General features: G+C 35.6%; 1 protein-coding gene and 1 long non-coding RNA gene across 2 annotated transcripts; both read left to right on the top strand.

Moving 5' to 3' along the window:
* The first annotated feature begins 7,908 nt into the window (after nucleotides 1–7,908).
* On the top strand, nucleotides 7,909–9,446 carry LOC113361152. The gene is made up of 6 exons (XR_003364977.1): nucleotides 7,909–8,330; nucleotides 8,426–8,512; nucleotides 8,596–8,619; nucleotides 8,697–8,901; nucleotides 9,049–9,120; nucleotides 9,192–9,446. It is a non-coding gene; the product is annotated as an uncharacterized LOC113361152 (long non-coding RNA).
* Nucleotides 9,447–12,997: 3,551 nt separating this feature from the next.
* On the top strand, nucleotides 12,998–14,200 carry LOC113359313. Its single transcript, XM_026602970.1, has 4 exons — nucleotides 12,998–13,178; nucleotides 13,272–13,288; nucleotides 13,425–13,816; nucleotides 13,960–14,200. The coding sequence occupies exons 1-4, from the start codon at nucleotides 12,998–13,000 to the stop codon at nucleotides 14,198–14,200; spliced, it is 831 nt and encodes a 276-aa protein (XP_026458755.1).
* Nucleotides 14,201–15,481: the final 1,281 nt, after the last annotated feature.

The raw sequence follows: 15,481 nt of genomic DNA, 5'->3' as shown, positions 1-15,481 counted from the left end.
ATCGAGTGTCTAGCAAACGCCACTTCTAGCTGGACTGAACTTCCCTACCAAGTGGCTCGTCAAAAATTCAGTTTTCTAGGCTTGGCTATAATTGATTTCAGAACCTCAATAACCAGCTTGACGTGCTTGAGGGCCAAAGTTAGGGAAAATGAACAAAGCAACATCTTTCCTTGTACGACGAAATAACCACAAAATGATCCAGAAGTATAAAAGATTAGGATAGAAAGAAATAATACTCCGTATATTTTCATATTACGACGACATTAATGTCAAAGGAGTAATAAGAAATAATATATTTTTGATCTCTTATATAACAACCCTGTTATAGGGGCGGCATGTTCCATTAGAGGGGCGGCAAGTGTGATAGGAATGTCCCTCTTATTGGTTAGGAGGTGTCTTATAGAGAGTGTAAATTGATTAAATTATCCTCTCCAATTTTTAACCTCATGGAATCAGAAAAATCAAAAAACTTTTTTGATTTTTTTATCTTCTCTTCTCTTCTCCTCCTCCATTAAAATTGAAATTTCATCGTCCTCAATTAATCAGCGATTTGAAAAATTGATATCGTTGATTGAAAACTATATTTCGAAAAGACCCAGGTAGGACTTAGTTTTTATTGTGTTTGATTTAAGTTAGTTTTGTATCAAAAATTAGGGTTTTGGATCAAAACTGAAATTGAAATTTCTGTGTTGCATGTGAGTTACGGTTGGTAATAACTCCAGTTGGAACCGTAACTATAGATTTGGTTGATGTTACGGTTCATTTAACTCAAATACCAACCGTAAGTTTTTGATTTTGAGATAAAATGTTCAATTACGAATTTTTTTTGCAATCGTAAATTACTTACGGTTGGTCTCGTTACTTAAGTTACGAACAATAAGTTGTCCTGGATGTTTCATTTTATTTTTACGGTTTGTAATTGCATCACTGTTATCAACCGTATTTGAGCTACGATTTGTAACTCAAATAACCTTACCAACCGTAGGTTAGTTACGGTTGACCTCGATTCATTAGTTACCAACTGTAATTTGTTACGGTTGCTATATGTTGTCATTCTATCAATCGTAACTGGTATTACGATTGGGTTTTCCCCAAATTGAACCAGTTACAGTTGGTATTCGATACTCTTGGAACCGTAACTGAGAGTTACGGTTGGTAGCGAGCTAAATTCCAACCGTAAGTTCTTCTGAATTTTAAAAGTTTCGATTTTTTTTACGTACTTTAGATAATTTTGAGCGACAAAACGCTAATGAGAACTAATTTAGAGATTCAACCATCTCAAATTTGTCACTGGAATCACTCATTTTGGTTGAGTGAATAAAAATCTAGGGTTTCACAAATATCACAAAATTTTTTATTTTCTTCTCCTCTAAACTTTTTTTTTAAACTCTAAAAATCTGGTTTTATTTTGGTTTAAAGTTAATATAAGTGAAACTTGATTATCAACACTAAACTATGTAAGGGAAGTTTTTTTTATAATGGGCACTTCGAATTACCATGTAATGATCCTTTTTTGTCCTATTCATTATCGCCCCTTCAATAGAATCCGCCGCCACTTTAACAGGATTGTTATATAAATGCCAATATGGGTTGGATTGAAATCCTATAAATTGGTCGTTTGATAGTAGTATAAAAACAAAAGTGAGAAAGAAAGAAGATCCTTGGGTGTTTCGATAAAATGGAAGGAAAAACTATGCGGGTTGTTTTTCTGGTGGCGATACTAATGGTTGGAGTGTTCGTAGGAAAAAGTGAAGCATCCAGCAGAAACTGCTTTTACGAATGTCCGTCTCAATGTCATCGTAATCCCTTGTTTTGTGCAATAAAATGTCTAGGAACATGTATTCCTAAAGACAAAGATGCCTAGCACGATCCCGCCCAGAATGACTATTGCGAACAAGGCACTCCTCAAGATACTCTTGGAGACTGTTTTTGCACATGAATAAAACAAAATCGTGTTTTTATGATTTTTTTTTTCTTTTGTTTCTTAAAATCATGAGTTTACAATCTTATATTTTTCTCAACATTTGGAAATTGTTCTTCATTAGTGCACTTAAGTATACAGGGAAATGCAAAGAGAATCAAATGAGTGTTTCCCTCTTGATTAATGGATGTTTTTACATTGACAGTCAGTGATCTGATCTGATACGTTATGTTTTGAGCTCCACTCCTTCAGTCCTCGCTGATTGTTTATTGCTGACTCGGCATTTGGATCTGACTCGACCTCTAACTCATCTGAGTCAGATGTCAGACAGTTCGTCACACCTGACTCGAGTCAGGTATAAGAATACTGAATACCCCTGACAGGCTCAAAGCACGAAACCGCAAAAGACCTCACATATTTAAAAGAAAATCTTTTTTTTTTTTTTTTTCATTTTTCTCCCGTAAACCAAAGAAAATTTAAAACCTTTTGATGTAATGGAAAAGCCCTAAAATTATTTGAATATCAAGACAAGGATTCTGTATATTAGGTATTCTCTTTTTCTCTCGTTTTAATGTTTTGTTTCTCTTGGGGTTTTGTTGATCATGATTGTAGTATTATTTGTAAATTTTAAGTTGGATGATATAAACTGCTTAGGTCTTTTTTTATTATCATGTTTTTTTAGATATAAAAACCCTCTTTCTGAATGTTCTTGTTTTTAGAGTTTACAGGGTTTAATTGGATATATTGATTTTGTGGGGATGCTATTGAAGTGTTTTTTGAACACAAAATTGGTTAAAAAGACCAAAATCAACAATTTCTGGGTGAAAAGGACATCTAGGTTTTGATACTGTTTAAATGGACAAAAATGTAAAAATAGGCAGGATGTAAACAGTTTCATCCTACCCATTTTCAAATATTTTTTCTTATTTTTAATTTACATCAGGATGCATCCAGTTTCATCCTTACTATTTTTTAAGTTTAAGCTAGGATGAATCCAGTTTCATCCTTGCTATATTTTTTTTGTCCATTTCACCCGTAATAATATTTACTCGTCCATTAGAACCATGTTTTAAAAATATTTGAACAAATGATCAATTTTCCGTTATTTGAAAGTCTATCCTTTGTTTTGTTTGGTGCTTAGTTATGCTGAATTGTTGATGCTTGCAGGTTTGGACTGATGTTACCGAAATTGTGGCCTACACTATTACCACTTATTATCAAATGTTCTGGAGATCTGGTCTTCTGACAAAAGCTTAACCATGATTTTGCTTTGTGATCATGAACCTGAAAAGAAACTTATTTGACAAGTACTTAACCTATGAAATGCTGCAGGAGGTGGTAAGCTCAACTTTGACAGCTCCCATTTTTATGCATTGTCGCGGAAAGGTTTGGCACTTTGACCAAGGACAATATAAGTGCTTTCTTACTGTATTTCAAGTTTTAAATGTATAGCTAAATGTATGCAAGTGCTTCGTTTTTCAAGTGGTAAACAACCATCTAAAACAGGTAGTTGTTAGTGCCAATCGGAAAGATGCCACTGATTTGACCATCTAAAACAGGTAACTATGAATTGTGCAACTCTCTATCTATATGTTTAGCTATACAGGATTACTGCATTTTGTTTGTGACCTGACCTGTAATGATAGTTTGCCAGAACTTTACCATGATCAAACTGTCAGTTTAAGTGTCTTAGTTTTTTATACGAGGCTGTTTAGTAGGCATTGCTAATTTGTTTGTGTTTGAGACCTTTGTTGTTACTTGAGTCCACTTAATGAAGGCCAGGAGTTTATAGGAAGTTTATGTGAAACCTGCAGTACACAAACAGGGTATGCACTAATGAAAATTGAACATGAGTATAGGAAGTTCAAGACTAATACATTAAATAAAAAAGAAAGAAGATACAGTGAAGAACAGCACAACAAGATTCAAGAAGAAAGTTAAAAGCTAAGCAACAAAAAGACAAGAGAGCAGCTTCAAGGTTTCTTCTTTATACTTCCAAATCACTGTTTGCGCTGAAGATAATTGTGCAAAGCCAAATCACATGGAAGAAAGGAAACCAAATGGAACTACTTAGGCAAGTGTAATGGAACCAAAGAAAAGGTTTTTATTTATTTATTTTTACTTTACTCACTTTCGACGATAGCATGACGACAACAAAGTAAGTAGAGTCTGAGGGTTCATCAGGCTTTGAAGTACTGCATCTTAGGTATAGCTACCAATGAGTTCGGATTATAACAGCAAACTAGCTGGATTTGCAACAGGTGTCAAGGCCAAGACAACACTATCCGCGTCCCTAGCAAATGCTGCTTCTCGGAATATTACGACGTAGGTACCACCTAACACATATATTATTAAATGATCAACAAAAGTAGTACGATGATGAGACTTAAATAAAAGTAGTTCCGCGTCTCCGTCTGGCAGAAAGATACTTGTGGATAAGTCAGTGGATCATACTCTAGAGACTTTAAAGAGATGATGATAATTGGTCAATTGGAGCTAGTCATGACTTTCATCCTTCGAGAAGCATCATATGAAGTCTCTAATCCAGAGATGAGGGATCTCATGAAAAACCCGGCCACTAAGAAATAATTTTGACTAATTAGAGCGAAGTCCACGACAATCTTCTTCACATTGTACTCGAACAATATTTTTTTATCACTCTCTAGTCTCTACAACGAATTCTTGTGTGCTTCTACTATAAGGTGAAACCAATTTGGTCACAGATGAAAATACCAACAATTAGAAGAAGAAAAAAAAATCATTGTAATAGAACACATTAGAAACTACTACCTCCATCCCAAACTAACCGAAAGAGAAGTGTATTTTTAAGTATCTTTTTGCAATTATATTCTTATGGATAATAACTAATAAAATTTAGAAATGATTTATCTCTTAAACTATGTCACGGTTTTTTGTAAATTTTATACCGTTGAAATACATTTTAAAACATCTACGTAACGAATATAAACATGACTATCAAATTATATGTATTTATTATAGTAACAATAATCAATTAAAAGGATATTTTTAGAGATACCCTTGATTAGTGAAATAGTTCAATTATTTATAGGACAAAATTTAAAATCAAATAGCTCAATTAAATTGGGATGGAGGGAGTATATACTCAAGAATTAAAGAAGACATTTTACGGATTTACTCGTTTAACAATAACAATAGAGAGAATTGGCTCAAAACCATACAACTTCTCTTGCCGTTCCGGACATTTGAATCTTTTGTATATTCCGGGGATGAATATCTTTAGCCGTTAGGGCAGATATAACAAGAAAAAAAAATGCTTTTTGCTTCACGGAAGGAGATTTCAAACTTGATTCATTCAAGAAACTGCTCGTAATGTCTACCTCACGATCCCTTTCACATTTTTTTTAACACGATCAGCGCAGGAATTAAACCCCAAAACCTATAGGTTGGGAGCCCAACCCTTGGCCAACTGGGCTAATGCCTTTCACATTAGTCATAGCTAATCATACATATTTCAGAACTGCTAACAAGTTAATAATGTCGTGTGTTACTAATGTACCATTGACGTCGTAATCTATGAAGCTTTGTTCCTTCTTATGGTAAATCAAAGTGAGCAAGAACCAATTGATAATCCGGTCTTATACTCCTGAAGAGCAGCTTAGAAATATCAATCGCCTTACAATAACTTAACTATATGGTGGTAGAAGAAGTTACTGCGGAATCTCAAAGTCTAGGACGGAGAACTTTGTGACTATTTTTTATGTCTTACCTATCAGACATAAATCTCGAGAAAATCTTAGAGAAGATAGTACTCAACACGGTATAACAAGTAAGATCAGAACACGTAACTACAGAGAAAATAGTTGGGTCTGGCTTCACGAATCCCAAATGAAGTCTTCAAGTCGTTAACCTAATAGGATTTTGGAAAAACCTAGGTTAAAGGCGAATCGACTCTAGTTTGTAACTAGGACACTGGAAAGTGTCGGGATTAGGTTTTCCAGTTGCTAGAGTTCTCCCTTATATATTCTCTCAAATCAGGGTTGCTTATAATCAAAACTAAGATAACTTGGTAACAAAGAAAAATATATTCACCGTTAGATGAAAACCTGATTTAAGATTGAATCTAAGTCTGCTTTAAAATAATGCAATCAATCTCTACCATTAGATGGTCTTAGCTAGTTACACACAAATGAAATATACTTTAATTATATGTGGGTAACCGTACCTAAACGTGTATATTGAGTTGACTCAATAACAGTTTCCCAAAGTTAGCCATATGAACATTTTTGTCTTAACCATATTCATATAACACTTCTAGATCAAATATGATGATCAATCAATTATGAAAGATAATCAAATGAATCTAATTGTGTTTCAAATCGAGTTTTTCAATTTTTCACTATCTCATAAAAATATGAACCAATTGAAACAAAACCGGATTGATTCGTAATTGTACAAAGTACTTATATAAGAATCAATTCATGAACATTAAGCCACGATTTGCAAAGATTGCATTCCTTAATTCATGAATGTTTAGTTCATGAGTATGAGAGTCATACTTAACCGATTTTATAACTTAAACCACTGTGATAGCAAACCAGGTACGCAAACAACAGTTCCGGATCTTGGCCTGTCCAGCCGTTCGCAAACCAGGTACGCTAACAGCAGTTTTGGACCCAACTCAGGTAGAACCATTCGCATACTAGGTACGAGTACAAGGTTCCCGGACCTTTATAGGTAAAAATGTTCGCATACTAGGTACACAAACAAGGTTCCCGGACCTGAATCATAACAATACAGTTCGCATACTAGGTATGCATACCGTGTTGTATCTAGACATGGTTAATTGTTCTAAACTCTCATTTCAATCATTGAAACATCTTTAGAAGACGACAATAGCCGTCTCACACAAACTATTAGCTTCAAGTAATTTTCAAGTGATCCAATGATCAGTACGAAACTTTCCAAGTCGACATCAAATGATTGTCTCACACAAATCATGTAAGATGTTTCGAGGAAATTTTCACATGATCTCCTTTTTACTTAATATTTAGTTTCCAACAAATAAATTGTTTCCAACTAAACTCGTCAAGGATAATGATGAATATAGTTAAAGCAAAAAGCTTCCAACACATATTTCGAGAAATAGATACGCGAGGTAAACTCAGCTCAAAATATCAAATGTGTATAATGTAAAAGTATATATAGCTCTACGACGTAGTCTCATTAGAAGATAGAATTGAATAAACTTCTGAGTGATAGATAAGTTTTAGTCTCCAAGATCTCCTCAGTAGATCTTCGTCTTCAACCGATGAACATTGTGAAGTCTAAAGTTCAACTACATATTCTATCCAAATCCAATACATATCTATAAGTGTACTAGAAATCAAGACTATAGCTTTGATCAACTAAACTTGAAAACAAGCTTGAGATAGCAATGCTTGCGAGTTCGACCGAGCAGTGCTCTAACAATCTCCCCATTTGTCAATTTTAGTGACAAAACTATTAATCCATACGGATTACAAAATAAATAAACTTTGTAGATTCACATCCATCATGCTTGATTTCCTTGGCTTTTCAACATTCCTTGAATTCTTCGCTACTCTAAGTACTCCAGCGTTTCTGAACGTGTTCAACTTAGCATCATTGTTGTTGAAAAACCGTAGCCATAGCAATAAGAAAACAGATATTCTCAATCATCAATTAACTATGACGCAGTTTCCTTTTTGGGGGAGACAAAGAGTGGTCCGGATGGATTCTGGAAACACGACTAGGGGTCATGATATTTTAATCCAACATGAACAAATTTGCAACGTCGGTTAACTAAAATGGATAGCTATCTACCGTCCATTGAACACTGTTGGTTTGTATCCATTAGGGTTTTATTTTAATAAACGGTTAACTAAACGAATGCAACCCACTATCATCTTCAGTTGCCGAAACCAATTCATAACTTACTTAATTTACGTGATTCTTTCTTATAAATTCCAAACTGCTATACCATTTTTCTCATGTCTTCGTTTTCCATCGGTGTGTTTCTCATTCAGTCCGTAGTGATCCAAACTGATACAAACTGATTTCTAGCAAATATGTATGCGGTGAAATATACACACAACTATGTCTATCGAAGACGTGATTGCACGAAAGTGGTGTTAAGGTCTGTGTCCACCGATTCGTCAACCATAGGGATGCTCAAATTTATGCACAACTACATATACAGGAGCCATAAGCGCACCAAAATCGTGCTAAATAGAGTACCCAGAAGCGAAGCCACCAAGTCAATTAGTACGATTGCATTTGCAACAAACTGATGCAGTTGAACAAAGAAGAGGAACAGATTCGGAGATGGGACGCAGCCCTGCAAATTGAAAACCTTAGAGCAGAGAAGTTATCCAGTAAAGAGGACAACTATGTTGATAAGAACCTGGCGGTAAATTTATTAAACTTCTAAATTGATTTGTCAGTAATCGGTGTGCTTATTTCTTACTTACTTATTTCGGTCAGTCTTTATGGCATGCTTATCAGTCTAACAACAATAAGGTACGATGGACGTCTGGAAAACGTGGTTTCTTCTTGGAAAACAATTATCCATGTCTATCCATATATGGGGAGGTATGTTAAAATTGATTGATTAAGTTTTAAGGCTTAAATGGGTTTTGTACTTTTGTTTCTGACGATTTCTTTTTTAATAGCAGATGGACATGGACTTGGACTACAGGGTAAAAATTCTCATAGTTTACAGTAATTTTTGAATGATTAAACTCACATCTAATGCGAATGTAAATTTGAAATGCAGATTAAGTATTTATGTAGAAATGATGTGCTGATCGACTTCCATGATATGAAGGTTTATCTCTTTCATGTTTGATATATGTTTATTAAAATTTTCTATCTTATTACAAGCCTTTATGAGAACTGCAGTTTCTATGATGATGACATCCCATTGAGGATGAGCAAATCATTACTGAGGAAGGGGAAATAAAATATGTTGTGACTCGGAGGTAGATACCACGTTACACAGACTTCTATCGCTTACTTTCTAATACACTTCTATCGCCTGCTTTACACTTCTATCGCCTAATTTACACTTCTATTTGGATTTTACACTTCTATCACCTACTTTCTAATACAATTATCCATGTTTGTAGAAAGATCGGCAAATGGGAGACCGGGTATATCTTAGTTTGCATCACGGGAGTGAATGGAAACAAAAGCACAAGGTAAAATATTAAGTTTGTGGCCAAAAAATTATTTATGAAATGAATAGAACTTATGAATCACTTGTTATCAGATTGTTGTACGTGCTCCTCATTGGCGACACATGCTCCTCATAAACACTTTTACATTCTTAAACGTGGTGAAGAAAATGTACCCTAAAAATGGATAAATAGCAGCTGCGACAATTGAGAGGTGTTTAGATTCTTTATAGAGCTCTATGCACTGTACTGCGACAACATCGTATTATGTATTTTAAATGTTCTTCAAAAATTAGATCTGTGTATTTTTTTACGTTTTATGTGAAAGTTTGGAGATGTATGCACTATACTGCGACAAGATGATCTTATGTATTTTGAATGTTCATCAAGAAAAAGATCTATGTATTTTCAATGTTTATATAAAAGTTTTGATTATCTATGTAAACGGAGGGCACCTTGCTTAGTCTAATGTTACTTAGTGCTTAACTGACATGGCTCAAATCAAATTTCCCTTTAATTATTCAACTCATTAGTTTGAGAACTATTTGGTTTGGTAACATTAGCTTTAAAAGAACAGGATATAATGACGTAATATGGGTGTGCTTAGTCTAATGTTACTTACTGCTTAACTGACATGGCCCGAATCAAATTACCATTTAAGTATTCAACTCTTTAGTTTGAGAACTATTTGGTTTCGTAACATAAGCTTTAAAAGAACCAGAGATAATGGCGTAAATGGGTGTGCATGAGTCGGTATTGAACGGAGTACATAAGTGAAGACTGTTGGGTGAAATCCAAATCAAATATTGACAAAAGAATCAAGGTATGATCCCATCTAATGATAATTACATTTAAACAATGAATCTAGTGGAGCAATTATTGGACCTTTTGACCGTCCCGTTTTAGTAACAGTTGAAATTTCAAAATTCAAATTAAAAAGAAAACTGAAAAATAAATAATCAATAACTGTTGACACCCACTACCTTGCAGTTTTGTGGATTTCCAGTAGGGAGCAGTTTCAGATAATGCAGTTTTTTTTAGATCATTACTCTATAAATACACTGATTTGGTGCGTTTAAAATAATTTTTTTAAAAGTTCATGCTGTGGAAGGTTTAACATGTAAGTAGAAGTCAGTACGACGACAATTATTTAACCATTCTATTGATTCATCGGTTTATTTACTGCATTACGAAATCTTTTTATCATGCATCTTTTGTGCTCTCTTCTATTTGCTTTCTTTGATTTAAGCTAATCCAGTTCAAGGTCAGTAAGAAAAATGAAAAACCGAAATACCAAATGGTGCTTTAGTAAATGGAATTTTTTGGGTGATCAAATTCTTGGATGAAAGGTACACTGCAGGAAAAAAATACTATCATTCATCAACTCTGATCTAATGATCAATGACGCAAAAAAGAAGTTCACCAGTTTTTCATGGTGGGAGGCACTAGGATCATCCGCTATCTGACGAGAGCATATTTCAGAAAACAAAAAAAATAAAAAAAATTGATTATTAACTATAAGCATTTGTTCATGAATGCAGGAGACACACGAATCATGAAAATCAAGGAAATGATGGAGTTCACGTGTTCCACAATGGTCATAATTTGGCTACCCGACCAAATGTATGCCTAGATTATTTTTTTTTAAGTTGTTTGTTTTATACTGTTCAAGTTTTTGAGTTTAACGATTTCATGGATTGTCAGAGGAGGGTATTGGGACAACAACGGAGGCGTGCAAGAGAACGTGCAAAAGACGAAACAATAACCCAAGTCAATGCAGATGTACGGGATCATCACACAAGACAACCACAACATGCAGAAAATTGTCTTGAAAGAAGGCCAACAACATTGAATGAGTCACCAGTCCAGAGGCGCCGACGTAATACAGAAAGTGAACATCACGCAGAAGATCATCGTAGCAGAGAGATCCAAGTAATGTTCACAACTATATATTCTACATAGGAAGTTTTGTAGCTGCGACCAACAATAATTGTGCAATTTGAAATTCAAATCACATTATTTTTAATAGTTGCAGCTTCCACATGGTCCAAGGCAAAGGACGACAAATATAGGAATACCAAACAAAGCTACACATGCTAATGTATTTTCCGGCCTTTAAAGTTTAACTAAATACTATTTGCATTATCTTTGGACAAACAAACAACTCTAGTGTTCCTAAAAATGATTAAAAAATCCCAATTTTTTAGTTAACCTACTTTAATATCTATGTTATCAGCATCAATCAGTTGCATATTGCGAACGACATGAAAATTTGCATAGTGACACAGCAGCGGAACACCACCAGCGGTGTGTTGCTGCGGGAGCACCAACGACGCAAAATATATATCTAACATCGCCAACAACATTTCAAATATCAGCATCCCAGAGGCGGCGCCGTGAGAAAGAAAAACAACTCAAAGAGATGAGAGAACAAGAACTTCGTGAGAGAGAAGCACAAAATGAAACGGAAGCAGATGCAGAACGACGACGAATACTGAAGGGAAAGGGAAAAGTTGTTTGCGAAGAGGTGTGTAGATACTCAGTAACGTGTTTGTCAAACTTGGGCACGACCATTTCAATATTTAATACTTTGATTTCCAAAACTGTAGAATCCTCAACTGAAATGGATGCAATCAAGTGGAATACAAATTAGAGAAAGGGAGGCTATACACTCAAGTGGTATAAAAATTAGAGAAAGGGAAGATACACCATATGCACATGAAGATGCAGAGTCTGGCGACGAGGTGAATTAAAAAATTTACATTTTACACATACAGAATTATCATTTTTAAGTTTTAAAATATAAAAATATTCGTCCGATGACAAAATTTACAATGCAGACGGCTATATTACATAGGAGAGTTGGTGTCACATCAACCGATCAAAACATTGAAATGTAAGGATTAATTTGAAGATAGAGATTGCATTAATTTATTTATTTTTAGTTTCGTCTAAACTAGATTCCTATTTCTCACTGTGCAGGCCGTCTGTTGGAGAAGATGATGTTGTGTCAGATGATTAAGAAAATGATGAAGTAGATTACGACAATGATGAATTATGTGATACAACTACAACTGAGAACCGGGGAGCTGCTCTTACTACTGATGTGCGTCATTTTCTGGGACAAATGGATGTCAAATGTCATCACTGTGGGGCGTTGCACTGGATGGCAGAAAACTCACAAATTCGTCTTTAATAAACCCGAAATTTGGATCATGTTGTCTCCAAGGAAAATTTCTCCTACCGTTACTGCGTGAACCACTTATAGCATTCAGAGAATTGTTTGACGGAACCAACGCCGAATCAGTATTGTTTCGGACATATATTCGAGAGTATAATGCGGAAAATGCATTTACTAGCCTTGGATGCAAACTAGATACAAGAGATTTGAAAGGGAGAGGTCCGAGACCTTTCTCAATACATGGGGAGTTGATACATTTAACCGGAGGTGTTTTACCAGCTCCTGGGACTGAGAGGAGGGCGGTTTACTCCCAAATGTACATCTATGATCCAGCTTTTCCATTGTTTGTCTGTGGAGAACGAAATCCTGAGTTAAATATGAATGTCCTATAGACAATTCAGAATACTATGCTCCAATTCAATGTTTTTTATACCAAGTATCGTCAGGCTTATGCAATTTTAGACCAGATGAGCCCGGCCGACCAGAATATCAGAGTTTCCCTTCAATATAACAAGTCAACCGATATTAGGCATTATAATCTTCCGACAGCATATGAGACTGGGGTGCGGTTATCGTTCCAGAAATAACTTATAAGGAGACTGGGGTGCGAGATATTATATTGCATTTGAGAGAAAACAACGGGTTGAAACAAATTTCGGAGTGTCATCCGGCGTACTTGCCTTTATATTATGTTTTACTATTTCCTTTTGGTGAGCTGGGATGGTCACCGACAATGAGGCAATGGGATGCAGTCACCAAACATATACGAAAACCAAATTATCTCAAATGGAGTATTACAGTTACCGCATATTTGAATGCACCGAAGAATATTCCACCATCTTAAGAGCCGGAAAACTATTTCAAGAGTTCTTAGTTGATGCATGGGCAGCGACAGAGCATAGTAAGTTGGCATGGCTCAGATTCAACCAACCAACTTTGCGTTCTGACTAGTACAGTTGCATTGCTGATATGACAAATACCGATTTGAATCCAGGTGATAGAGGTAATCCTGTTATTTTACCATCTTCACACACTGGGAGAGGAAGGCATATGCACGAGATATATCAGGATTCAATGGCTATTACATGTTTTCACCACCATACAGACATTTTTCTTACAATGACTGCAAACCCAAATTGGCAATCAGAGTGTCACTGATCGTCCTGATTTGGTGGCTCGAGTTTTTGAGCTTAAAAGAAAAGCATTGATGAAAGAAATAAAGGAAAAAAAGGTGTTCGGCACGGTTGTCGCCCATGTTTATACAATCGAGTTTCAGAAATGTGGGCTACCACATATGCATGCTCTTATATTTTTAAAAGATTCGGAAAAAAATCGTACGACAGACATGGTTGATAGATTTGTTTCTGCTGAATTTCCTGATGAGAAAAATGACCCAATACTATTTGACACCGTAAGCAAATGTATGGTTCATGGTCCATGTGGAGAACGAGATCCAGATGCATCATGTATGTCAAAAGGAAAATGTACGAAAGGATATCCAAAGAAGTACACCGACACAACAACTTTGGACGAGAGTGGGTATCCCAGTTATCGTCGTCGTCGGGATGGAATATAAGTAACTGTCAGAAACAACAAAAAGGCGTATAATATAGATGTTGTACCCTATAACCCGCATCTGTCAAGAATGTTCAATTGCCACATCAATGTTGAAATATGTGCAGGCATAAGAGCTGTAAAAAATATATTAACAAATACATTCATAAAGGGGGTGACCGAGCTACGATGGTTTTGGGAGAACATGACGAGATTAAACAATATATTGATGCAAGGTACATTGGAACACCTGAGGTTGTATGGCATTTACTTGAGTACCACTTGCATGAAGAATATCCTGTTGTACAACGGTTGGCAATTCATTTACAGAATAAGCAACGGGTTGTTTACAAGCAAGGGAATCAATGATCTCGGTTATACAAACAACACAAGAACATAAGACGACTTTTATGGGTTATTTTGAGTATTATGCTAAATATCCTACTGCCCCGGCCTATACTTATCAAGAGTTCCCGCAACACTTTGTATGGAGTAAAAAGGCTAAAGAGTGGAAAATTAGACAACAAGGATTTGCAATTGGAAGAATGTATTTTGTTATCCCTAACGCTGGAGAGTTGTACTACTTACGTATGTTACTCATAACTGTTAGAGGTGCTAATTCTTTTGAAGACTTGAAGACTGTAAGTAATGGAGACGTAGACGAGGTGCACAATACGTTTCAAGATGCATGTATTGCACTTGGGATTTTAACACATGATGGAGAATCAGAAAAATGTCTTCAAGAAGTAGTGGTTATGCAAACTGGAAATCAGCTGAGGAAACTATTTTGTATTATCCTATCGCAATGTAATCCATCAAGACCGGAGGTGTTGCGGGCGAAATTTGGAATGAATATATGTGATGATCTACCACATAGATTGCGAACAATATTTAACAACCAGAATCCAATAGATGAACTGTCAATAGATTATGGATTATACCTGTTGGATCAACTGCTTCAACGATCTGGAAAAAAACTAGAAAAATATGAATCAATGCCGAGACCAAGACATGATTGGGGTCAAATAGTAGGTAACAAATACATTTGGGACCATAGACAACTTCAGTTTGCATTAAGTGATTCGGTGATTCAGTCAGATATTGAGAAATTGAATGTCGCACAACGTTCGGCGTACAATGCGATAGTGGATTCTGTGAATGATCGCAATGGATGAATGTTTTTTCTGAATGGCAGTGCAGGGACTGGAAAAACTTTTTTGTACAACACAATAGCAAGAAGATGTCGTAAAGATGGACAAATAGTCTTAACTGTTGCTTCATCTGGTATCGCTTCACTACTTCTTGATGGAGGTCGAACGACACATTCCACTTTTAAGATTCCATTTGAAGTCCAAGACGATAACAATATTAGTATTAGTAAAGACTCGTATTATGCCCAGCTGCTTAAATAAGTAAGATTGATCATATGGGATGAAGTTTCAATGCAACATAGATTTTGTGTGAAAGCAGTTGATCGCCTACTATGAGATATTCGCAGTGATGACAGACACTTTGGAGGTGTAACAGTCGTCTTGGTTGGAGACTTTAGATAGGTTTTACCAGTGGTCTCGAATGAAAGTCGAGAACAAACTGTTGGAGCATCTATAAGAGGTTCATTGCTTTGGGATTACATTACTGTCTTGACGCTAA

This window comes from Papaver somniferum, chromosome 3 (assembly GCF_003573695.1).
Source record: "Papaver somniferum cultivar HN1 chromosome 3, ASM357369v1, whole genome shotgun sequence".
Lineage (NCBI taxonomy): Eukaryota > Viridiplantae > Streptophyta > Magnoliopsida > Ranunculales > Papaveraceae > Papaver > Papaver somniferum.
The sequence above is the reverse complement of the archived record's forward strand: the minus strand, read 5'-3'. Positions and strand labels throughout refer to the sequence as shown.

What these genes read in the sequence shown, in the direction of transcription:
- LOC113359313 (XM_026602970.1), top strand. Translation starts at nt 12,998, where the DNA reads ATGGTCACCGACAATGAGGCAATGGGATGCAGTCACCAAACATATACG. An exon ending in ACAACTTTGGACGAGAGTGG is followed by an intron (nt 13,817 to 13,959) that starts GTATCCCAGTTA and finishes AAATATGTGCAG; the next exon opens with GCATAAGAGCTGTAAAAAAT.